We start from the raw sequence: 25233 nt of genomic DNA, 5'->3' as shown, positions 1-25233 counted from the left end.
CTTACCTTAAGTTTAATTCACAAGTGTAAAGAAATTTTGATAAAAATGAAAGAAATAAAATATTGATAAGTAAGAGAAAAAAAAGTAAGGAGGAAATTGGTGCTCCAAATGGCAACCCTTCTCCTTTTTTTAATTTTTTTTTTTTTTTTTGTTATTATGAACAAAAATTTTTATGTTGAATACCAATAAAAAAGTTAAACAATGTAAGTGACAAAAACTTATAAATTAATTTCTTAAGGTTCTGGGTTGAATGTGAAATGCAATTTTGTTTGTATGATTTTCTCACAGTCCATTTAGAATAAATGATATTCTAAGTGTTTTAGCTCCCTTGTATGCTCCCAACTAGTGGTACCAAAGCCAATGATTCTTGTAGGTTAACAGCTCAAGACTGTTATAGAAAATTCATGTAAGGAAATCATTTTATCGAAAGACTTCTTAACAATGTAAAAGTTGAGCAGCATGTCCTTGTTGATGAAAATTGACCGTGATTCAAAGTTAAAAGAATAATTGACAACACCACAAATATCCATGGTTAGGAAGACTTTCATTGGAGCGGGAATATGCCTAATAAAAGAGGCTCATACTTAAGGGGAACATTGTTAAAATAACAAAGTACAAATGTAAAATTTCTCACATTATGTATGAATGAAGGAGTTGAATAATATATAAATAACAAAGACTCACAATTTAACGCCTTCAGGTTATGGATTGGACCTAAGATTAAAAAAAAAAAAAAAAAGATGCGTCTTCAGACAACTTGAGAAGATTTTGCTTTTAAGGGTTCAGTATCAAATGAACGTAAGGAGGAATGTCATAGTTTTTTTTTTTGTTTTTTGTTTTTTTTCCTAATGAAATAATTCAAATTTACGGTTGCCTTATTATTATTATTATTATGTTCCAAAGTACCTTACTGAGAAACGCCATAACGGACTACTCTGTCATGTAACTATTGTATCAACTGCTAAATTTTCGGTCAAAACTATTTAATCAACTTCAATAGATTCTGATGTAAGCGATAATGTTGGGTCAAATATAAGTCAAATCGAATCTGTATGAGCTTGGTTACTTGTTGGGCCTTGTAAGCATGGGTTTATATTATTTTATTTTGCATGGGTATAAATGTGGTGACAAAAAAATAACAATTATATAAATGCTAGACCTGTAGGATTGATATATCATATCTTGTTAGTTAAATAAAAACTAAAATAAGATAATAAATCATAACTCATTTACTTCCATTTTTAAAAGTTTTACTATTCATATAAAATATGAAAATCGAATAAAAATATAATATGATGAGATTATATTATATTTTGTTATCTTATTCTATTTACTTTTAATCCATATTTTCAAAGAATAAAATTTACACGTGATAATATGATATGCTAAACCTGTGGGATATATATCACATCTTATTAGTTAAATAAACACTAATTAAAAATAAGATTGGAAAACTAAATCATAACTCATTTACGTCCATTTTTAAAAAAATTTACAATTCATATAACGTGAAATGAGTTGAAAATCAATTTCATAGTATTAGAAATTTTCTATGTTTACAACGAGAAACACAACTCATCCGAACACTGCTCTACAAGCTAACTGTTGCACGGATCAACTTGGAAATTTCTAGCACCAGAACTCCCTTCTCCATGCACCTGAATTTCAACTTTCTAGCTTTAGCTAATGCTTCAGGAGCCTCTTTGTAGGCTTGTTTATAACTAAGAGTTAATTCTTTCATTTCCAAAAGTCACTCTCGTCTCACTTCACCAATCACCAACATTGATGTCACTTAGTCTGGACATAAGAGGACTCAAGATCCTCAGGATTTGATGTCACTTGGTTAGAAGGGGCAGCATTATGATTAATCCTAAATAATTCTGCTCCCCCAAACCCATATTGCTGCACAACAAGCACAGAAGAGCATGACCCAAAACTATTTGATGCAAGCATGTCCCCTATGACCCCAAGTTCAGGACAATCAGTCCATTCCAACAAACTTGACAACACCAAAGAGTTCCTTCCTTTTCCTTGCCCTAAAACATACAAATCAAAACTCCATTTATCCAATTCATTAAGCACTACTGTAATATCATCACTAGTGTGCACCTGCTTCTCAGCATAACACACAGAATCCTCATTATTAACTGCCGTGATTCTAAACAAACTCACATACTCCTCATCCAACTCTTTCTCCTTACCACTATCAAGTATTGTAGATAACAACCCTTGACCTTCATCGTGGATTGATGTGTCTACTTCAGCAGCGTTTCCACACAAAAGAATCCTTACCATAGAGAGATGGATCCCTGGATGCTTTGCCATTCTCCAAGCAATAGCCAATGCTTCACGATCATCAGACCCACCAATGAATAACATAGCAACACGCAAAGTGGTTTTGGACAATGACCGTAGTCCACGATCAACAAATATTCCCACAGAACAAGGTGCACTTTGCATGACATTTTGGTTAACGTCTTTGAATGCAGTGTTGGTTAACTCAAGAGCACCCTCCGAGCCTGACTGTTTGTGAAAGGGAAGGAGAATCAATGATGCTTGTTTCTCATCTGCTATGTTGAAAATGTCTTTGTGAATGGTTTCATAGGAGGACACAGCAGTGAGAGACTCCACGCTAGTGTTACCATGCTCTGATGCAAATTCTGCATACATTTTGCTGATGCTTTCCGTTTCTGCTTCTGTTTCTGAGAAGGACTTTGGTCCACAACAGTGGTGGCAATTGTTCTGGTCAAATTGTGAAGTAATAAATGCAGTGCCACGTCCTTTAAGCTCAATCAGTTGAAGAGAAAGCACATGTAAAGTGGAAACATTAGTGGCACTAGAAGCTTCAAGAATGCTTATCATTCCTGTGGTTTGCCGAGTGTTGTGCACACAAACCAAAACTCGGATCTCAGCATCAGAATTCAAGTGTTGTATTGTCCTTAGCTTATCTTTCTCAAACTGCTTTCTTGGCTTGTATATGTAGTTGACTATAGGAGACACAACTATAGTCATGAAAACCATAGCCAACGCCATAACTGTATAGGACTCCTCACTCAAAATCTGAAAACAAAATTAGACACGAAGGTTATTTGCTAACTTGTATTGGTTATAGATTGAGTTACCATAGTTTGAGAAATGAAAAGAAAAAAAAAAAAAAGACAACTTGGATGCAGTACCTTTAACATTTTTTGTGTTATTTTTTAATTAATGTTGGTGTTTCATCCAGTATTATTTTCGAGTTCATTTTGATTTAATAACAACACCAACAACACTTAAATACTTCATCTAAGTTTCATCCAGTATTATTTTCGAGTTCATTTTGATTTAATAACAACACTAACAACACTTAAATACTTCATCTAAGTTTATTCCAAGAAAAATTGATGCAGCTAGAAAAAAAGATGACAAATAATATAACAATACCTGTCTGTCACTTGCAATGTTAAGCATTATAAGTGGCAAAACGCCTTTGGTATTCATAAGCGCTCCAAGGGCTATACCATCTCTAAAAGGCATACCAAAGAAGCTTGTAGCTATTACAGTGCTTAAAATCTTTGTGATTGATAACAAGAGCACGATTATGACCACCATAAGCAAATTTTCCGGTCTCAAAGTATTTAAGTTGAATCTTATAGCGCAGCTTACAAAGAACAACGGAGCCAGATACACAGACACAACATCATCTGATTTTTCTATCAACGTGTCCGCGAATTTCCCACGTGGCAGAATCAAACCATACGTCAAGGCACCAACAATGGAGTGTGTACCAAACAATTCAGTAATATGTGCACACAGAAAAACGCCTACGATCACACAGGACAACTGGTAATTGTCCCACTCATTCTTTTCCTCACTCTTAATTAACAAACGCCCAAGTAAAGGGCGTAACACAAAATGGCAAAAAAGGACAAAAATCATTGTCAGCAACACCGAGACAAAGGGTCTTTGACTGTGAGTGGCAAATGGAATCAACAACACAAACATTGCCCAATTATAAAAGTCATTAATTGTGGCTGCTGTTAAGGTCACTCTACCGAGCCCTGTGTAGAGGATCTTGAGATCAGAAAGAATTTCAGCAAGGACAGGAAAGTTTGTGACACTAAGAGCTAAAGAGTAGAATAAATATGCACTAGGTGTGTTATAACGTGACAAATCTTTATGTTTATCTGATGGTTTTGTGAGAGTTTGAGCCACAGCATATATCGCAGCACCCAATCCCATTGGAATGATTGTGCCCAAAATAGCAACGCTTGTGGCCTTTTTTCTTGCTAGTAGGACAGCGCCTAAGTTCATCTCCAAGCCAGTCAGAAAGATATTGTAGACAAGACCCACATGTGCCATAGTTTCAATACCAAGGAGCCCTTTTATAGGTAGCACAATATCATAAAATATAGTTCCCCCAAATATTTGTGGACATAGTAGTAAACCCGCCTACATTACCAAAAGCAAACATTTAGAATACCCAGAGAAAAAATTGACGACTGTATGGTAAAGGTCCCTTCATACGATTTTATGCAATTTTAGTACTACATAATTAACAAGCCCTCTTTGATTCATCATTTGAATGTGAATGAATACATGGATACAAAATGTAAATGCACATAACCTAAACAAAATTAAAGAATTTTACACCCTAATCTTTCTCCAAAGGTTGCATGCTGCAGCGAAGAGACAGAAAAACATTAGGTTTATATGAGTCTTGCTTAGATCATGTGTCTTTTCTTTCTTCGCCGCAGCTTACAACAATAAAAGACAATTTAGGTCCATTGTTTGTATGTAAAAGTCTAGTCTAGTCTTGACAAAAATCATATATATGTGGCAAGTGATTTCCATTTCAAAACAATTTCATACGACTTGACAACAGGTCATTCGAAAAAACTTATTATGAAAATAGTTCATAATTTTAATAAATTTTTAGTATAATTTATCAAAATAAGCTGTTTGGATCTTATTCTAATAAGTTTCAGAGTTAAATTTATAACATAAACTATCATATAAAAAAAAATTATTGAAGAAGTATATGACTAAGCTGTGTATATATACATACCTTATGTCTAAAATGGACAAAAAAATTGTTTAGAATGAAAAGAAAGAAATGCGTGCACTTACAAAATATTCAGCAACGAAACGAGGTTGATTCAAAGGTCTGAGGATGAAGTGTATGACACGGGTGGCACAGACAATGAAAAACAGTAGAACGGTAAATTGGGGAAGGTAAAATCCTAGAATGTTTTCACTTTTCCAAACGGAATTGGGATTATCCACAACATTTTGGTAGTTTTCGAAATGAATTCCATCACCGATATCCATGACCTTTCTTGATACGTAATTTGTGTCTTAAACCCTTGTAGTTGTAGTAGTATCAATTGGATTTTCTTCCACCTTTTGTTTTCTCCATCACTCTTCTTGTTAAACAAAATATTGAGACCTTTGTCGCCAGCATTTCAATTGATAACGGGAATGAATAGAAACGGAGGATATCAGTGGAAACACCCAAAAATTTAATTAATACAACAATGTCTGGGTTATGTTGCTATGTCTTCTTGCCTTCTACTACGTGCAAATTCCTAACTGATTTGCTATTTTTGTTTAAGCATATGTGCCGTAACAGTTGACAAATTTTTAATCGATTTTGCTGTCATCTCTTCTATTATTAGATTATCTTAACCATTCATTCTCTTTTTGCCATTGTTATGAATATAATTTTGGGCTATTATCAGATATTACAGTTTATATGTGCCTGTCCATCTATTTTCACGTTACCTTTTTTTTTTTTACGTACATTTTAGCAAATAGACCGTCGACTCTTTTGGTTTATTTATGAATATGAAATGATTTTAGTAATACTGGTTCCAAATTTTATAAGTACCGATAAATTTAGTTATGAAAATTTTTTTTCTAAAATTATAAGTATTGATTAATTTTAATATTTAATAAAAAAAATTAGTTATAGAATTGGTTATTATTGATCTTTTTGGCTCTTGCCATTGGATATGTGAATTAAACATTCAACTGTAATAACTCTTAGTTCCTTTAATTTTTACTTTGATGTATATCAGTCAGTTTGATTGTCAATTTGATCCCTAATTACAAAGACTAAATTAATCAAATGTAGCTATCAAAATGAGAGACGGGTGATGTAATTTTAACAACCAAGTTGACTGATTATTGCTAATTTAAGCACTATTTGTTTCATAATTTTAAAAATTGAATTGACTATTTCGTATAATTTAGAGATTAATCTGATGTATTACTCGAAAGATTAAATTATGAGATGGTTGTTTGTGTTTTTTTTATTCAACAAATGAAAAAATTGACATGTTTTTATTAATGTAATATTAATTATTGATAATTATATAAATATAATTGTATATTCATATGTGTATTTTTTTAGATATATATTATGAATATGTATGTATGTGTATATATATATATATATGTGTGTGTGTGTGTGTGTGCGCGTGTGTATACATGACTGGTTGGGTTGAAATGGGCAAAGTGCCTAAGTATAGGGCGAGATACTGGGCTGTTTTCGCTGTAGCGAGAGGACCCTGGGAGGAAGGACTAAAACTGTCACATTTTCGCTGTAGCGAGAAAGCGACAGTTTGTGGTGCATTTCTGGGTGCGGTCTCGCTGTAGCGAGATTCTGCAGAAACCGAAGTGCAGTTTTCTCTGATTTTTTTGCTGTAGCGAGAGGGTGTGTCGCTACAATGAGTATCTCGCTGTAGTGAGAGTGTCGCAACCAGAAAAGGATTTAAAGGGGGTTAGGGTTCGGGAAGAGTTATTTTTCCCTCTCCCTTCGATCCTCTCATGCCCAAAGTTCTTTTCACAGATTAAATTGCCTCCAAAGCCGTTTGAGAACTTGATTGAAGGTTGAATCCATGTGAAAAACGCTTGAAGGTGAGTTTTAATGGTTAGGGTTTCAGTTTTACATCCTCTTTCTCTATTTCTGTGGTTTCCCTGGGTTCTCATGGAGTTTCTCCATGTGTTTAGGATGAAATCCGTGAGGGGAGTACTTCTTAGTAGATTTAGCGTGTGGGACGTCAATCCGAGGTAAGAGGGGACTCTACCCTACTCTTTGTATGCGATTTACCATTATTTAGTTGAATATTGTGATGTGGCTGACTAGAGGATAGGAAATTACTGTGAAATATGATGTGGGCCATGTGTCGTGATATATGAATATTATGTGTATGGATGAGAGAATATGTGGTTGATGAAATTTTGCTATGTATTGCGATGTGTGAACAAATATGGGCCCGAGGGCCATGTAATATAGATGAATGTTGGTTGTGTGCCGTGTAATGTAAAATGAATGTGGGCCTAGTGCCGTGTATTTGAATGCAATGTGGGCTGTGTACCGTGTATAAGCATGATTATTGCATGAGTGAATAGAATATGTGTGAATGGGCGTGTTAGCGCCGTTGTAATGTGCTGTGAATGGTTCAGCGATACACTGGGGGTGTGGGAGATGAGGACAGTAGAAATACCTTGGGGAAGAGGGAATGGTGATGACACTGACTGCGAAACGTGTTATCCGTGACTAGACCTCTGACCATTACCTTTGCTGAGTGATTCGTTACTACCCACGTGGTATCCGTGAGACGGAGGTAACCGACGACCATTCATGGTGTAAATCTGTGATCACAGTGCTATAGTGAGTGTGGCTGGTGTGCATATGCATGGATTTGTATTTTGTACTTATGAATGTAAAATGTTGCCTGTGATTGTGTTTGTTTAATGTATTGGAATGTTCTGGAGGTGAGACTCTACATTTATCGTGTGTTTGGGGTAGTGTAGAATACCCACCCTTTCATTCATTTTTCAGGTAACCAAGACGATCAGCACCGAACTCAGTGAAGGGACGGATGGACTGCTATAAGACTTAGAATTTATTTTGAAAACATTGTAATTGAACTAGTCTTGTAGCAGTTATTTGATATTAAGTTGTAACCTTTCACTTATTTTGAAATCTTTTATAAAAATTTGGTTATCCGATTTGCGAAATCATTATTTAATTGAAATTAAAATTTAAGGTGTTACAATATGAGTTTATAAAATTTTTGAATTTTGATTTTTATAATTTATTAATGATATATTAAATAAAAAATTATTAATAATATTATATTTTACTGAATAAAATTTTATAAAAATTCAATTAATATTACTTTGGATATTATAAAATTTAATATTAAAAATATTCTTTAAACTATATCAAAATGATCATTTTATTAGTTTAAAAATTACAATAATACTATTTCTTTTTAAAATTCAATGAGGCTAAAAGTCTGAAAAAAAAGTTTAAACGGGTCTAAAGAAGTTAATTTCAAGAAATTTCAACCTTAAAAAAGGAATAAAGAATGAAGGAATCAAATTTAAAATACAACTATTAAGTACATCATGAGCCATTTGAGCCCAACAATATTTAGTACTTTTGTTTGCTTCTCCTAAAAATATGGACTAAACTTAAATTATTACAATATGTAACAATTCCCTCAAAAAAGTAAAAGTAAATGGAAAAAAACTAGTTAGAGCTATCTTGATCAATTAATATATAGCATGAGCAACCTCAGTAGAATCAACTTTAATGTAAATATTTTTAAAACTTTTTATATTAATTAGCTGTAATCCAAAGAGGATTGCCCAATATTTAACTAGAATAAGCTGCCAAAAGTTTAATTTATGCAAAAATCTTAATATGAACTTGCACTTGTGCCACTAATCAAACTCTCACAAGTAGTTGAGTACTCCTTTAAATGTATAGTGTAACATCTTTATCTTAAAAATCCGTACAATGGATAAATTATATTCTAATCAATTAAAATGATATATCTTTTTCCTTAATTCTATGAATTTTTATAGCATCTTACTAAAAATATTAATAATTTGCAATATTGATGTAACACATTAATGAAAATTGAAAAGAGTAAAGAAATGTCATAACTATAATGTAGAAGTATTCATAAGAAATCTGTAGATACAGTACATATTTCAACTTTAACTATTACAAAATGTTTGTCAAAATGAATGAGATTTACAATAATATATACATAACTATAATATTTACAATCCATAAAAATATACAAGTACTAGAGTAGTCTCCCTCAAAACCAACTCCTGAAGATCAATCCTATTCATCCATTATGTGTCAGCTCTCTATCTCACTAAGTCTTCTGAATCCAGATCCTCGTCTGAATCCAGATCCTCGTCTGATCCCAGGTAAAGATTGCCTGAATCAGCTCTAACCTTTGTGCCAGTGACGTGCTCAAAAGTCCATCTAGACGGTCTTCCAAGAGAGTCATGGCCGTGGTAGGTGAATAGGTATGTAAGAGCTGCTGGACTCCTAACAGTACCTCTATACATATACACATAGAGAGTCTAGTGTATCTTACTCCTAGGAAAGTCAAAAGAGATACTACAAGAGTAATATATTTATATCATAACAAAAACTCTAGGTTCATCTTCTACAAGTACAGTAAATTTAAAATAATTTACTCTCTAATACTCATTAAATACATAATTTAACCTAAAGTATACAGAACTATCTACTAGTCTAACTCTTCTCTGAGGCTCCATCATCCTGGGTTCTTGAAAGTTTTAGTAAGGATGAGCGTCTATTCTATCTCTTTATAAATATTCAGCATAAAAGTCATAATTCATACATCAATACAACACATTCAATTTCATGAATTCATATTCACAAACACATTTAAATCACACATAACAATCAACATTTTATCATCCATTTTTCCTTTCTCTTATTCCAACACGCACTCCCAGTGCAATGTGATCACAGATACTCATGCCTCCAGTACTTCTTGAGGTCTTACTCAACTATATATATAGTCGCTGATTAGTCCATGCACATGGATACTACATCTACAATAATCAGGCCCCTTAGCAAAGGCATAGTCAGGAGTTTAATCAGGAAACGAGTGTGAGGCCATGTGACGCATTTGCTCTTAGAAAGAGTGTGTACACATACGCGAATGTCGCTCACCACCCTACGTTTCCTCCATATTCTCATCGTCTCCAGACTATATACCCCAGTGTATCTCTGTAACTATCCATACTAGATTCAATCCATATTCGACACTTAGAGTCATTCTCAGAGTTATCCTTTCTCACTCATCAGATTGTGCTTAGTAAAGCATCTCCAGACTAATTTTATTCCAATCCATTTCACATATACATTTATTAATACAATTTTAACCATAAACCTTCATATTCACATCATTTCCTCATATCATTTTACTTAGACATATTTCATAACAGCATACAAAAGTACACAGCAGGTTCCATATCATGTACTCATCATACAATGCAAGTAAACATATATTAACTATTCGGCCCAAACAAGCAATCAGTCTAAACAATCAAACAAATATATTTTCATTCATACTCCACACAATAGGTATCTCAATCATCTATTCTCATATCATATTCACATATTGCTCTATAAGTATATATATATATATATATATATATATATATATATATTATACTATAACAATAAAATAGAGCTCTCTTTACCTCACAGATGAGCTCACAAAGATATATGGAAAAGGATCAAAGTTCACGGATAGAAGTTCTCCTGAGTATCAAGAGATATACATAAGGAACAAAAACAAGAAAATGATCAAAAACTCAAGTTTAATCTGAAGAAACTTACTTAGGATTACTTAAATTCAATGTTCAAAAGTGATTATGAAGAAAAATCAGAGTTTCTGAGGCTTTTATCTGAGTGAAAGTGATTAAACTTTTTGGCAAGTGCACCAAATCGTTGAAGTTACAAAGATTATCGTCCACAGGGATAAGTATTAAGTATCAAACTACAAGAATATTACTAGTTAGGTCACCAAAAACAGGATATATATAGTAGTACAAAATTAAACACTGTAGAATTGTAAAATTGAAAGTAAAGGTGCTGGAATTACAATTAATAAATGGACAAAAGTAAAACTTAATCCAGAAAATAATTAACAGGACTGCAGAATGTAAATAACTCAAGTAGAGAAAATGAGTTTTTGCAAAGATTAATAAATGGGTTGAGTCTAGAATCCCTTATCCCTTTCCCCTTGCTTAAAGTATACTTGTAACTCAAAATATAACTAATCCAATGGTCAGGTTGTCTAAATTATCCAACTCCAATTCCTTAGTAATTGGTTCTAAAACGACTTTTAATTTCCTAATCCCTTAGTAAACCAAAAACATTCAGCATTAAGGATAAAACTCATATGACCACATTATCGTAATTTCTATTCCTAAACAATTCATAATAAGCATTTTAACCCCAGTCCAAGAAAGTCTACAACTTTCCAGCAATGAACTTCTTTTCATCAACCCCATTCACGTAGAACAGTGAAGCATTAAGTACAGAATTAAAAAGTTAGATTAGAGTTTCTATCTTGAGTCACATACAATGCTTAGTTCATTGTAACGAGTAAAGGTATAAATTCATCTTTACTCAACCCCAAGAGATTTAACAAAACATAATGGAAATGAAAAGAAACAAACTAAAATATATTGAAAAGATAAGAGTCATGTTCAGCAGATAAACTTACAGCAAATGAAAAATGAAAGAGTTATTGTTCTATTACAAAAATCAGAGAAGATGGAAAGGAAAATCCAAGTTCCCATAAGAATCCTTCTAACAAAGATGTAAAGAAAATACCCTCGCTCATATATCCTACGTAAAACTATAAAAAAAAAAAAAAAAACCTAGAAAATCGTGCTCCAGAATGTTCTAAAAAAGGAGAGATAAAAGATGTCACTTTTTCAGAGTTTTTTCGCTTTTATATGCATCAGTCAGCATCGTGTCCCCACAAATAAAAGTTCATGTCCCCACAAAGTGTGTCCTGCAGCACTTAACTTTCGTCCTTTAGCCCAATTGCCACTTTTTCTATAATTTCCTTCAAAAATTCAATTGCCAACATCAGAATATGAATAATCTATACAAATTTTCCAGTACTTGCAACATTCCATTGAATTTTCCAATTAATTGCATTAACTTATGATTTAAATCCAATGAAATATGCCAAAAATCTCTAATTTCCTAGATGAGTTATAGACTCATCAGAAAGGGAGAGAGAGATCAGAGAAAGCTTAAGAGAAATACATGAGTTTGAAATAGAATGAATTTCTTATGCGAAAAATCTCTTAAATACCCTTAGTCACACGCGTTCTCGCTTGAGCAAGGTACAGCTCGCTTGAGCGACGATATCTCGCTTGAGCGATGAGCATCTTGCCTGAGCGAGATATGCAGACAATGGTCTCGCTCACTATTTTATGATATGCTCGCTTGAGCAAGCTTCATTTCACTTGAGCGAGATGGTGTCTAGAGAGCATGATATTGTTCTTGTGAGTCCTCGCATAGGCGACCTATCTCGCCTGAGCGATATCCTCATCTCACCTAAGCGAGATTACTCTCGCATGGGCGAGGTGACAGTTGGGCGACATTTATCTTATCTCGCTTGAACGAGAATCATCTCGCCTGAACGAGATAGCTCTGCAGCAAGATATTTATGCACGCTCAATCTCGCCTGAGCGAGATTTCCTGCACCAAAACTCCTCCAAACTTACATCTAATTACATTCTAATACTACTTAATATTAAATAACACATAATTACTAAAAAATAAGAAGAGGGTGTTACATATAGACAAAAACTATTTTTTTTAATTTTAACATTTGAAGGTATATATATATATATAAAAGCAAGATCTTTTTATACCGGTATAAGTCTAAAAACTCTTACACTCAATTTAAACCTTTCATTTAATTTATATCTAACAGGTTATAATTTATTACTTCACTGGCCGTTAGATTTAAGTTAAATGAAATATTTAGATTAAATATAAAAGTTTTTAGACTTACACTAGCATATATATATATATAATTTTTATTTGATTCATAACACGTGTTCAATGTTTATACTTATTTCAATTTAAAATTAACAAATCTAATAATATTTTAAATAATTGAAGTATTATGTGAAAAAATAAGTGTTTTAAAAGTAAATAATGTTTATTTTCTTCTCTGCTGCTTATAGACTTAAAAGTTTTATAATATTTATTATTATCAAAATGAATAACTTTTTTATTAAGTTGAAGTATCTAATATTTGTTAACTGATTAAAATTGTCATTTTATTATCAATTATAAAAAAATTAAATAAATAAATTTCATTTTAATATTTTTATTTGGATTTATAAGAAAAAATTTATATCAAAGTAAAAAACTATTCAAAAGATATTATATTAATAAATGTTTTTATTTAATATATAATATTAGAGCAAAATTTTCAAGACATAAAATATCTAAGTTTTGATGAATAAAAAACTCTTATGATAAATAAATTGCAAGATATATCTAACAAATTTATTTAAATGTTTCAATAGTGTCAGTAAAATAATGTAAATATAATTCATCTAATCAAACAATCATATATCTGAAAAATGAAATTATAATAGAACATCAAACCATATTATAATGTCTATTAAGATAAATTATTCAAATAAACATTCCGTTCATACACAAAAAGATGCATGTAATAGATTGACTAAAAAAAAAGACTATTCAAGCACAAAGTTAAAAGTGCTAAATTTGAAGTTTTGAAAATCACAAAAACACTAATCTTAACAAGTTTAGTAACATATAATTCTTTACCTATTCTTGCACATTTTACAAATATGATCAAAAGCAAAAGACAAAAAAACATGCATACATCGTAAATCTGTTAAGTCCAACAGACATTTGGTAGTGTCAATGTAAAGCTAAACATACTTTATTAATTAGAGATACTTCCATGCATAAAGTAAAAAAGAAGAGAAGCAACAAAAAGAAATATTATACTATCATTCAAAACTATTATTTCTTTGTATTTTTTATTTTTCTTTCTTGTATACAGAGGGTGGTTAGTTTGTAGAGGTTAAGTGAGAATACTAAGTATTTTTATTGACGAGGCAGTTTGTTAAAAAAAATTATTTAAGCTTAAAGAGACTTGAATAAAAATACTTAAATCAATTAAAATAAGAATATCAAGATAAATGTGAGACTACGCAAGAGAGAACAAGATAAAATATAAACATATAAAATGATATTAAAGCAAAACACTTACATAAAAAAATACAATCACTTAATGTGATATAGACATATAAAAATAAAATAAAACTCAATAAATGCAAGAGTGAATTACATCATTTATCTCTATAAAAAGGTATAAAGGAAGGTGAAGGAAAAATTTATAGAAATTTATCTTAGAAACTTTCATGATAAATATCTCTAAAAATTTGATTTAATTTTTTATTGACCCAATGACCTATCATTCATGTAATCGACCTATGAAATGAAACTTTTTTTGCTATTATAAATTTTTTAATACTCTTAGAACACCTGTTGTATTTACATACATATTTTTCCAACTACCATAGCGAAGAGATAGACGGGCATATCCTTACCAATAACTTTTTAAAACATCTTGGAAAGTGAAATAAAGACTTGTGGGGCACTACTAATTTTACAGGAATAAGAAGCCTACGCTCCATGTGTGAAAGCCGCAAAATTACTTGCTTATGTTGCTGCTCATTGAAGAGGGAGGAGCAATGACAGGGAAAAGACAGGCAATTATGTTTACACCACAAGATTGATATGTTGAATCCTGACACAACACCACCGTAACGAACCATTTCTTGGAAACCAAATGGTAATCTAAGTTCATAGCTTTATTACCAGAATTTAGAATCAAATTTGAATCCAAATTCTCCAGGTACAGACACATCCACTGAATATCACCAGAAACTTTTCCAACATAAACTAGAAAAACACAAAGTTCATAGCTTTATTAATAATATGAAAAGTATAATACGCTCAACTTCATATTTCAGTGGATCCAAATATAGTATTTGTGGTTCTCCCTATCAGTAGCACGGAGCCATATCTGTTGGTGGGAACGGGAACAAGTTCCTAAAGCTTTGCCGCTAACCCATTCTGAATTGGCTTCGAAGAACCGTTATCCTTAATGTCATTGTCTTTGGAATCTGCTTCACATGGATTAGGTGGGACATCTATTGCAGGAGAACTGTTGAAGAATCCATGAGGCTGCACGAAAGAAAGGAGTTTCATAGGTCAGAGAAATAAGTGGAAAACCTCTAGATGCAATTAAATGCGTAAAACAAACAAAACAATAATACCTAATCACCCAAAAGGCAAAAAAAATGAGACAACAAAGGCAGCAGTAAAAAAATGCATTTAATCATCCTAAGATTCATTTGATTGGAGAAGATCTGGTCCACTGAATATTGACCAGAACAACAATGCCAAAGCAATAATTATTGGTTTTCTAGTGCTGTTCAGAGCTCTTAGCACTGAAGCATTTATAATATTATGAAGTAAAAGCAGAAAAAAAAAAGCATGAACGATAAACCATCATAACAAATAAAACCTAAAATGATGGGAAAAAACAAACAACTCAGAAGACTTCTCAGAAAAAGTCGAAGCAAATCAACCAGGTACTGACCATGAGCATAAAACCAATGCGCTCTACAGGCATAACAGGCCAATCTTCCAACCGAGGAACGTGTGTGATTCCAAATACATACCTGAATATAATAGTTAGACTGGATAAGACACAATGAGAAAACACTTTTACGGTGAAACATTAGAGTGAATTCTAACAAGAAAATAAGATTGAAGAAATGTGTTCACTGTTCAAATAAAACAATATATAACACAGAATAGGCTAATGATTGCTGCAGTTACATACTTTAATATGGTACTTTTATTGACAAGCAGACATTACTAATTTAGCATTACAGCTTTGGTAAAACATCAAATATAAATCCTGAAGAATTTTAATGGAATTCAAGTACATTTGTAGAAGAGTGGGGGTTACCAAAGAACTATGTTAGTTTCTTCCAAAGATCGGTTCTGCTTAACCCACGTTGCTAGTCCTTCACCAACACGTGGATTTTGATTAGGAAATTCTCCTCCAGGAAACTTCTCATCACGTGAATATGTTGTTACCCAAATATTATGCTTCAAGAAAGCAGCTCTTCTTAAAAACTTGGCCTCAGAGCCTGCCAATGGTAAGCAATTTGAACCAGGTACGAGCTTGTAGCCTGTCAACTGTCCAGTTCTATTGCACGTTCTTGTGTTCCTTACCTGAAGGATTATTAAAACAGTAACAGGTCTCAATCAAAGATTCAACTTAAAATGTCAAAAACTAATAGGATCACGGTTTAATATAATGCATAAATCCTTAGTCTTCCATGTTAAAAGCAAAGATCAAAACAAGATACCAGCCCAAACTATTTTCCTGCTGATAAAAAGCAAGTACAAAACTTTCAGGACTAGGTATGATAGACACCTATCTGGAACTTCTAACAGTATGTGCTTGCTTCTATAACAAGGCAATCAAAACTTTTCTAAGTTTAATGAACATTTATCATATATGATTAATTATTTAAGTTATTTGTAACAACAATTCTCACTATTGCAAATATGTATGCAGCAGTTTGACAAAATATGACATTATCAATACCAATAGTCAGAAATTGGCAATAAAACCCAGGGGAGACTTACAACCCAATGTCGAGCAGTCAAAGAATTACAATCACGCATGGCTTCCAGTTCAGATCTGAGCAAAGTCTCTTCAGCATAGAATGCATTATTGTGAACATTATTCTCACCGGGTTCCTCAACTTTCATATTGACTTCCACAACCTGTCAAACATCTTTAGAGAGTAAGAATGTGCACTTAGATAAGTATTACAATACTTATGTCAGGGCACAAAGAGAATTCTGTTCACAAGTAAAATTGAAAACAAAACATGAAAGTATCCAACCCTGTTATTTCAGTGGTAACATGGGCTTCGGTATAGCCAAGGCAGATCTCGACCAGAGATTTCAACAATGTAATAGCATATAGTCCTGTTTATGCAGGAAGAGTGGTAAACAGAATACAAGAGCCACATGGAGTTATTAATAATAGTGATTGTCTGGTGAATAATTGATAGTGTTAGTGGGGGGCTGGAATGAATAGGTCAGAGGCAGAGATTGTAACTGTCCAGAAGACAGTAAATTATCATCAAGGGGGGACTTGCATAAATAGAAAAGGAAGGAGAGTTAATGAGGTACTTCAGATTTGGGAATTGGAAAATTACATGAGTGGGAGAGTCCAGGTCTCTCAATACCTGGAGGGTTACTGATAAAGAAAATTTTTTCTTGTTCCATCTTGAGTTCATATCATTGGTCTGACCTCCCAGATGCAAAAGGAGAGCAGTTTAAGAGTTTTCATGAGGAGGAACCAGTTATGCCACGCAAAAATAGATAGATGTGAATTGACAGGTTGATGTTCTAGAAGAACCGTATGGGTTCTATGGAAGCCCATATGGAGACGATAGAGGGTTCGTTGAATTCCATTCTAGCTCAATTGGGAAGATTGACCGATCAAATCCCTAATTTGGGTAATGGAGTGGAATTTTGATAGGCCACTGAAAAGGTAGAGTTGCCAACGTTGGATGGTGTCGATCCCATGGGATAGATCACAAGAGCGAAAATTTATTTTGACGTATAGGGAACTTCAGCAGATGTCATGTTGAAGCTTGCAAGGTTGAGCATGGAGAGAAGAACCATTGATTGTTTCCAATATTGGTTAGATTCAAAGGAGTTGCCTTCTTGGGATTCTTTCAAGAAGACAGTATTAGCACATTGCTATGGAGGCAGAAGATTGGAGGATCCCTTTGAAGAACAAGCAGGTTTTGTGGATACAGATCACAAGGAGTATCAATTTCATTCCAGAATCACGGCTTGAATTGCCCGAATCGCTGCTGAATCGATATTCCCGTGCATGGCGCACGATTCTTGGAATTTGGACCTTTTGAATATATTTAGGGTCTAGAACAAAAAATAGTGAGTTGCTATTGGTTACTATTATTTTTTGAAATTTTTTAAAGGTATATATGACTGATATATGCAGTCACAACCCTTTTCTTGTGTTGTTATGGCTGATTTGAAGATATATATGACTAATTTATGTAGTCACAGTCCTTTTTTTGTGTTATTGTGACTGATTTGAAGGTATATGAATGATTTATGCAATCACAACCTTTTTTTGTGTAATTGTGGCTAATGTAAATTAAATTTGTGTACTTTGTTTCATTTTACTAGTTATACAATGAAGTATTTGACTATAAAATGTCAATATATGGATGAGTATAATTTTTTTTTATGTTAAAATATGTTTTATTATACTTTTAGCATTTGATCATAAATCTTAAGATTTGATTTACAATTAAGAAAATAGGTCTTTTGATTCACAATTCAAATCTCGATTTAACTACCATTGTATGGACACATTTCCCTAGAGACCATTTTGAGGCCATGTGGTTGGTGCGCTGTGTTGAAGCGGAGCTAACAGGGGTTGTTGAGGCTCTTGTAGGTCGAGATCGCATGTGGAACAATTCAGGGACAACGAGAGGATTTAAGAGGACATTTTTTAGAAGGGGAATGGACTTCAACAGAACGCATCATATTCAAAAGTTACTTCTGGTGGTCAAAAGTTATTTCTGGTCGTAGCAGGGTGTCGTCAACAGCTAACAAGGAGTCATTTTCTTCAATGGGATTTTTGGCTCCAAACACCAAAAAAATTGATGGAATTATGGGCAAATACAAGTGGTTTCAACATTTGTCAAACCAGAAACCGCTAGATCAAAGGGCTAAGATACTTTGTTTCAGGTGTGGGGAGAAGTTTCACCCCCTTAACCATTGTGCTGATCATCGATAGCATCAATTACAATTGGTAGTTGTTGGGTTTAAGGTTAGGGAGAAATTGGAGGTGGAAGATGATGAAGAGGAAGAACACTTGGATTGCAAATCTATGGAGTTGTTAGGTATGTTTGGGAGTTTTCCTTCCTCAATTTCAACTATGAGGTTGGAAGGGAAGCTACATGGATGGTGTTGCTGGTTAATAGTGGAGCAAACCACAATTTCATTTTTTCTAAGGTCATGAAAGCTGTGGGGAATTGTCGTTAAGGAGGATACGGGTCTAAGAGTAAGACTAGGAGATTGGCATAAGGTGAAAATCAAAGAAAAATGCAGAAACCTTCAGCTTAATCTTGGGGTGATGAAGGTTAAGGTAAACACTTTTGTGTTGGATTTGGGGGGACTAGACATCATTCTGGGAGTGGCTTGGTTGCAGACCTTAGGAAAAGTAATGGTTGATTGGAAAGACATGACTATGACCCTTAATAAGAAGGAAGTAGTAGTAGAGCTGCAAGGGGTACGAGGGAAGGTTGGAGTTGGTACAAGGAATGGAATATTATATTTTGCTACTTTTAATGAGCTTCTAATGGGAAAATCTTGCAAGGTTAATAGAATACAGTGGCAAAAAGGTCTTGGAAAAATCTTACAAATGGCTAGACGGAAGTTCTTAATAGGTGCTTAAAAACCTATTTGAGTTGCTTTGCTTCAAAGTAGCCAAAAGCGTGGTCTTCTTGGCTTCCTTGTGCTGAGTGGTGGTATTAACACATCTTTTCATAACTCTGCAAGAGTTACCCCTTTTGAGATTGTCTATGGGAGATCTACTGTAATTTGTTTTTTCCCAAAAGAAACCAAAGTTGAAGCAATGGCTAGAGACTTAGAAGACAGAGATGAGACTCTAGAACAACTCAAGTACAACCTCATCAGGGCCCAGCAACAGATGAAGAAATTTGTTGACAAGAGAAGATGTGCAATTCTGTTTCAAGTTGATGATTTGGTATTTCTGAAATTAAGACTTCATAGGAAACAATTGGTTGTGAGGCACATCTATCCAAAACTAGCTGTTAGCTAGGTATTTCAGGCCTTTTCTAGTCAAGGAAAGGTTGGGTGAAGTTGCCTGGTTGGACCTTCCTCCTACTTCTCAGGTTCATCATGTGTTCCACATGTCTCAACTTAAGCAAGTTGTGGGACAATATGTTTCATCTCCTTATTTACCCGAGGGACTATAGGTCGAAATGGATGACACTGTTGAACCAGAATAATCTCTTGCTAGCAGAGAAATTATGAAGAATGGTGAGAGAATTAAACAATGGCTAATCAAGTGGAAGCACCATGTTGCTGAAGATACAACATCTATGTTGAGAAGCCAGTTTCCCTTTTTCAGCCTTGAGGACAAGGCTGTTGTTGCAGAGGATGGAATTGATAGGGTCCAGAGTATCCAGGATCCCTTAGTTGTAGGTCCAAGTCCAAGTGTTTCAATTACCAAGCCTAGTGATTGAGTGTTGGTTTACTATAGAAAGAGGAAGAATAAGGGTCCTATTGGAATATAGGACAGTTGTTAGTCTTCTAAAGATCGACGCCTAACATGTGATATAAATAATGGTTAGAAGAGGGGAGATGGGTATGTGTAGATTGTTCATTTGTTTTTGGGGCGGTGAGTCTTCTATGAGGAGACTAGCTCCGGACACCATTGAGCATGTACAAAACAATTTTTCTTCAAATAAAGAAAATTCTTTCTTGTTCTGTCTTGAGTTCCTATCAGCTACTTTCTGTTTCGTCTGTATTCATCATCTTTAACTCAGTTCATCATATATCCATTGGATATAGAGCTAGAGTCTGAGGTTTTGTCTTGAATATTTTTCCAGTTTTCTTTTTTCCTATCATTTCTGAACCAGTTCTATCCAGACACAAATTTGTAATTTCTTGGAAAAAGAAAACATAATAAAAATTAGGTAATTTTGATAAAATCTCCAAGGAAAATCACTACACTTAATTCCAAATTTTGTGTATGAGTTCACTGTAAAAATTATAATCAAGAATTCATAGGGTGAGACGATATGGTGAGCAGTAAAATATGCATCAAAGATGTCAAAATATTTGTGCAGGAGGAAAATTCACTGCTGCCAGGACTGTTACAATCACTGCTTTATATGATTCCTCCACAACTACACTAGTACAAATGCATGCCACAGAAATTATTCTATTATATAATAAATTATTATTAATAGAAACAGAAACTGATGTAGCATGACCTAGTAAGCTAAAATTTAGTAATTCAATTCATATTACCTGATTCAAAGCTTCACCAGGTTTAGAATCAACAGACATGTCCATGCGAGCAACGAAGAAGTGTTGATGAACTGGTGCATATAGACCAGGTGCAATCATGGTTCCATACTTTCGAAACTCTCCAGGCAGCAAGGCTCCTAGGCTGAGAATTCCAGTTAGCTTGACTTCAGCTTCAATCTTTCCATCCTGAGAAAACACATGCCAATGTTTTCAACTGATTTAAATATCATACAGAAAATAAAGAAAAGGACAATACACAAGCAGTTCATGAAAAACCAAACCAAAAATAAAAAATTTATCCACTACTGAAAGTGCCTTCAAGAAAAAATTACAAGTTAACTAGATGGGTAAAGAGATGCAAAGTCTCATAATAATTCAAAGGATGATCAGAGACTGAATATTTGTGTATTTTGCAATAACTAAAGTCAGTTTGATTTAGATTGATTTAAAATGTCATTGGTATAAGTATATTTATTTCTTAAAAGGATGTGATACCCTATACTTGCCTGATAAAAGTGCCAAAAAAATCCATACTCATAGTTAGCCACAGTACATATGAACGAAACTGAAAGTCTTCTAGATCTTCGGACTTCTGCTAGGCCAGTTCTCCAGTCTTGATGCTTCCAGAGAATTCCATGATCCTCTTCATGCAAACAAACACAATTTTCAATTGTTTCCACTCCACCAGTGAAATTTGTGAAGTGAGCATCAAAATACTTGATGTAGCCCAAACAATCACATCCCTGTAACAACAAACATTGACCTTAGACAAATAGGAAAGTAATCCAAAAGAATTAAGATGTCAAATAATATGCATAAAAGAGGACAAATATGCAAAATTCTAAAACCTTCTTGAGAGAATGTGCATTTTTTCCCAAGCCATCTTCCCCAGCATCAAAAGCATTTTTTCTGTAATGTGGGTCGTTTGGATCTCCATAGGGTACAACCATCTCCACAAAACTCAGTCTATGAGCAACAGGCCTTCTTCCACGACTGCCATCAACATATGCAACAGAATATATAACCAAACCCTCTTTGGGTGTGAATCCAACACGAAAATTCCACTGTTAACATAGAAAGATCAAAAGGACTAGTTATTTATAAAGTTGCAAAATTAGTAAGCAATAGTTACAATGAATCTAGTCTTTTGACATGTCCAATGACAAACCAATTAAAAAGTAATTTAACACCTACCTTCTGCCATTCAACATAATAACCATTGACACGGAAGCTTGGACCATCAGGCTGAAGAATTTGCAAGGGTTTTACATCACTTCTATCAGAGCCACCTCTGGTTTCACCAGGGGTATAGTTCCTCAAGGGATCAACTGGAGGAAGAGGAACAAGTTTACGGTCTTCAAACTCTATCACCACCATGTTTTGCATGTCAACAAGAACATAAATGCCCTCAACAGGGCGAGAATAGCCATTTTCCATAGGGCAGTCACTTTCAGATCGACAAAATATGAGTGGTTTAGCAAGTCTTCTCCCAGGAGCATCTGCTTCACTGTAATAACCAACACACCTGCAAGCAGAGATATGCAGAACAGAATCTCAATAGAGTAGCAATATTTCCAGACAAGTGGTCTATCTACAATGGACATCCAACTAAGATTACCAGGGATCAACCATTACAAGGTCCATGTCTTCAATACCCCTTTTCTTCATAGCCTCTATAAATGGGGGAAAACTTTTAACAATAGCCTCACATTCTGCATACTCCACAGCATCCTGAAGACAGAAGAAATATTATGGAAATTTAGAATTGTACTGTGTTTGAACTGTTGCAGCTTAACAAATATGGAAATATTAATGTGCATATATTAATCACTTAACAGTTTTTTAAAGCTCTACACTTTTCATCATCTTTCATAGAAAAACTTGGGGCATCCAATTTCAGATTTTACCAATCTTCCAAATCAACCATTATTCTTCCCCCCCCCCCTCCCCCAAAGGAGGGGATATGCAGATTTCTGCATTCATTATTTAATATTGAAAAAAAAATACTAAAATATATAAGCTTGTATGGCAGACATACATTGACCAAACTTTGGATCAACTTCTTTCTTTAACAGATCAATATAACAATCGAAAAGAAAAATCTGTGACAATAGGGAAGAAGGAATGCTAAAAATATATCTCACTTGAATTTCAATATTTGAATCCGATTTGTTATTAAATTGCCTTATCTGAAACTACCAAAGTCTCATTTATAAACATTAGGAAAAGTAAATAATCTATCTAGAGACTGTTTCCATTTATACAGCATATACTGCTATTGCTTCTCAAACTTTCTGTATAATTTTTTTTTAGGCAAAACCAATTGAAGACATCAAGGAGTAAAATTAAGTTAAAAATACAACAGTAGCTCAAGATAGTTAAGAAGGAAATCAGAAGTTGCAAGACAAAGACCAGCATACCATTGGAGGCTGAACATCAGGAACAACATGTGATGAAATTACTTTTCCTCGATGATGACCACCTCGAGTTACCGCATGTACTTGTGACAGTTCAACAATCCATACACTAGTCTCATTGGATTTCTTATTGTAAACAACAAGCCTAGCACATCTTGGCGGGAGTTTAGTGGGAATTACAGGACCACCTTTAGTTCTAGGAAGTAACGATGGTTGGAAAGGAGGAAAGAAATATGCATCAGCCAGCGCAACAACATTTTTATCTGGTTCCAGCAAAACTACTTCAATGAACCGCATACTATCCCTAAGCTGTAATAAGATATAATAAAATTGGGGAGGAGGAGAGACATCATAAGTAATCACTACTTCAACTCAAATTTCACTGTCAAAATTCTAATAATATCAGAACTATCCAAACATTCAAATGTAACCACTTAAACAAACAACTCAATAGTGTAGCCAACAACCTCAGGAGTAGCTCCAGCAGCCCTCACAGTTGCCACTGCCACAGAGATTTCAGCAGCAGATAAAGGGTCCAAAGGATGGCTGGACTGCGCCCTTGGCATTGCAGTGACTCCTGCAAAACATTACATCCAATATAACATAAGCAAACGCAGTTACCCAATATAAAAAAATAAAAAAATAAAAAACAAGCGAAAGCAAGCATAACCTTCATTCAAGAACTGGCGAAAAAGCTCAAAAATAAATAAAAAACCTAAAAAGAATTTCCCAGTGCCAGCGGTCTAATTTTCAATTACATATTACAAAAACCAACACTACCATGTTCTGACTCAAATCAACATCTTGAAAAGCCAATTCAAACAGCAATAACGAAAAACAAAGCTTCTCTTGTATTTTATTTTAAAAACATTAACAACTAATTGAGCTACACAAGCGAAATGGAAGAAAACAACAGAGAGGTTTAGTTTATAGTCAATAAATCGTGCATGAAAATTAGCATCACGAGTACAATAGCGTCAAGACCAATACTTCTACGAGCCTAAGCATACGTAAATAGATAGCTACATGCAAGAACACAAACACAGTTTCATTTTAATTAATTTATTTTAGTGGTGAAATTGAAGATAGTAATTAGACGTAACGTAAGAATAAGGGTACCCTTAGGAAGAGGAGCATTGGTCGAAGGTTGAGGAAGCGAATCGACGGTGCGAACCTTGTTGGTGTTGGACCACTCTTGCGGTGGAGCGGCTACGCGGGGAATGGGGGAACAGCAAGAAGAAGAAGATGGTGATGGTGGCGTCGCCTTTTGCGAAGCTGAGGCCATTGCAAAGGGTTCGCTATCTCAGCGATTCCGACACCACAGTAGGTCCCAACGCAGTACACTGACATACAGCAATTCACCCTCTTCTTCTCTTCTTCTTCCACTGCGCCACGTGATCTCAAACTATGCTACGCTAACACAGAGGAGTGAATAGGAAGCAGGGCCAGCAAGAGCGAGCAAGCTGTGATTAATAGAAGAAAGAGGAGGAGGAACGCTTCTTATATAAACAGGTAGATCAAGCCACGTGTTTCTTGGTTTTAAGCCTCTCCTCCATCAATATATAATTGTGTTCTTCTGCGATATTACTTTTTGCACTTCTTTCTTCATATTTTCTAAAAAAAAAAAAATTATTAATTCTCATGTTTATATTTATATTAAATACTCGAATAAAATTTTTGATGATCATACTTGACTCCTTAAGAAAAAATATTTATAGTTTAAATAAAAAATAAACAAATTTTAAAATATATACTATTATCATTCCACTT

General features: G+C 34.0%; 2 protein-coding genes across 2 annotated transcripts; both read right to left on the bottom strand.

Moving 5' to 3' along the window:
* Positions 1 to 1788: 1788 nt before the first annotated feature.
* LOC113851080 (cation/H(+) antiporter 15-like) lies at positions 1789 to 9363 on the bottom strand. Its single transcript, XM_027481570.1, has 3 exons — positions 9166 to 9363; positions 3424 to 4431; positions 1789 to 3060 (listed from the first exon to the last, which is right to left on the bottom strand). The coding sequence occupies exons 1-3, from the start codon at positions 9361 to 9363 to the stop codon at positions 1789 to 1791; spliced, it is 2478 nt and encodes an 825-aa protein (XP_027337371.1).
* Positions 9364 to 14702: 5339 nt separating this feature from the next.
* Positions 14703 to 25002, bottom strand: LOC113873683 (copper methylamine oxidase-like). The gene is made up of 12 exons (XM_027511936.1): positions 24583 to 25002; positions 23931 to 24040; positions 23467 to 23772; positions 22665 to 22777; positions 22241 to 22571; positions 21895 to 22110; positions 21553 to 21789; positions 21047 to 21232; positions 16580 to 16720; positions 15891 to 16159; positions 15516 to 15597; positions 14703 to 15097 (listed from the first exon to the last, which is right to left on the bottom strand). The coding sequence occupies exons 1-12, from the start codon at positions 24746 to 24748 to the stop codon at positions 14963 to 14965; spliced, it is 2292 nt and encodes a 763-aa protein (XP_027367737.1). The 5' UTR covers positions 24749 to 25002; the 3' UTR covers positions 14703 to 14962.
* Between the last annotated feature and the right edge of the window lie 231 nt (positions 25003 to 25233).

Source organism: Abrus precatorius, unplaced genomic scaffold, assembly GCF_003935025.1.
Source record: "Abrus precatorius isolate BTA unplaced genomic scaffold, Abrus_2018 Scaffold10, whole genome shotgun sequence".
Classification (NCBI taxonomy): Eukaryota; Viridiplantae; Streptophyta; class Magnoliopsida; order Fabales; family Fabaceae; genus Abrus; species Abrus precatorius.
Note: the sequence above shows the minus strand (reverse complement) of the source record. Positions and strands in the feature narration are given on the sequence as shown.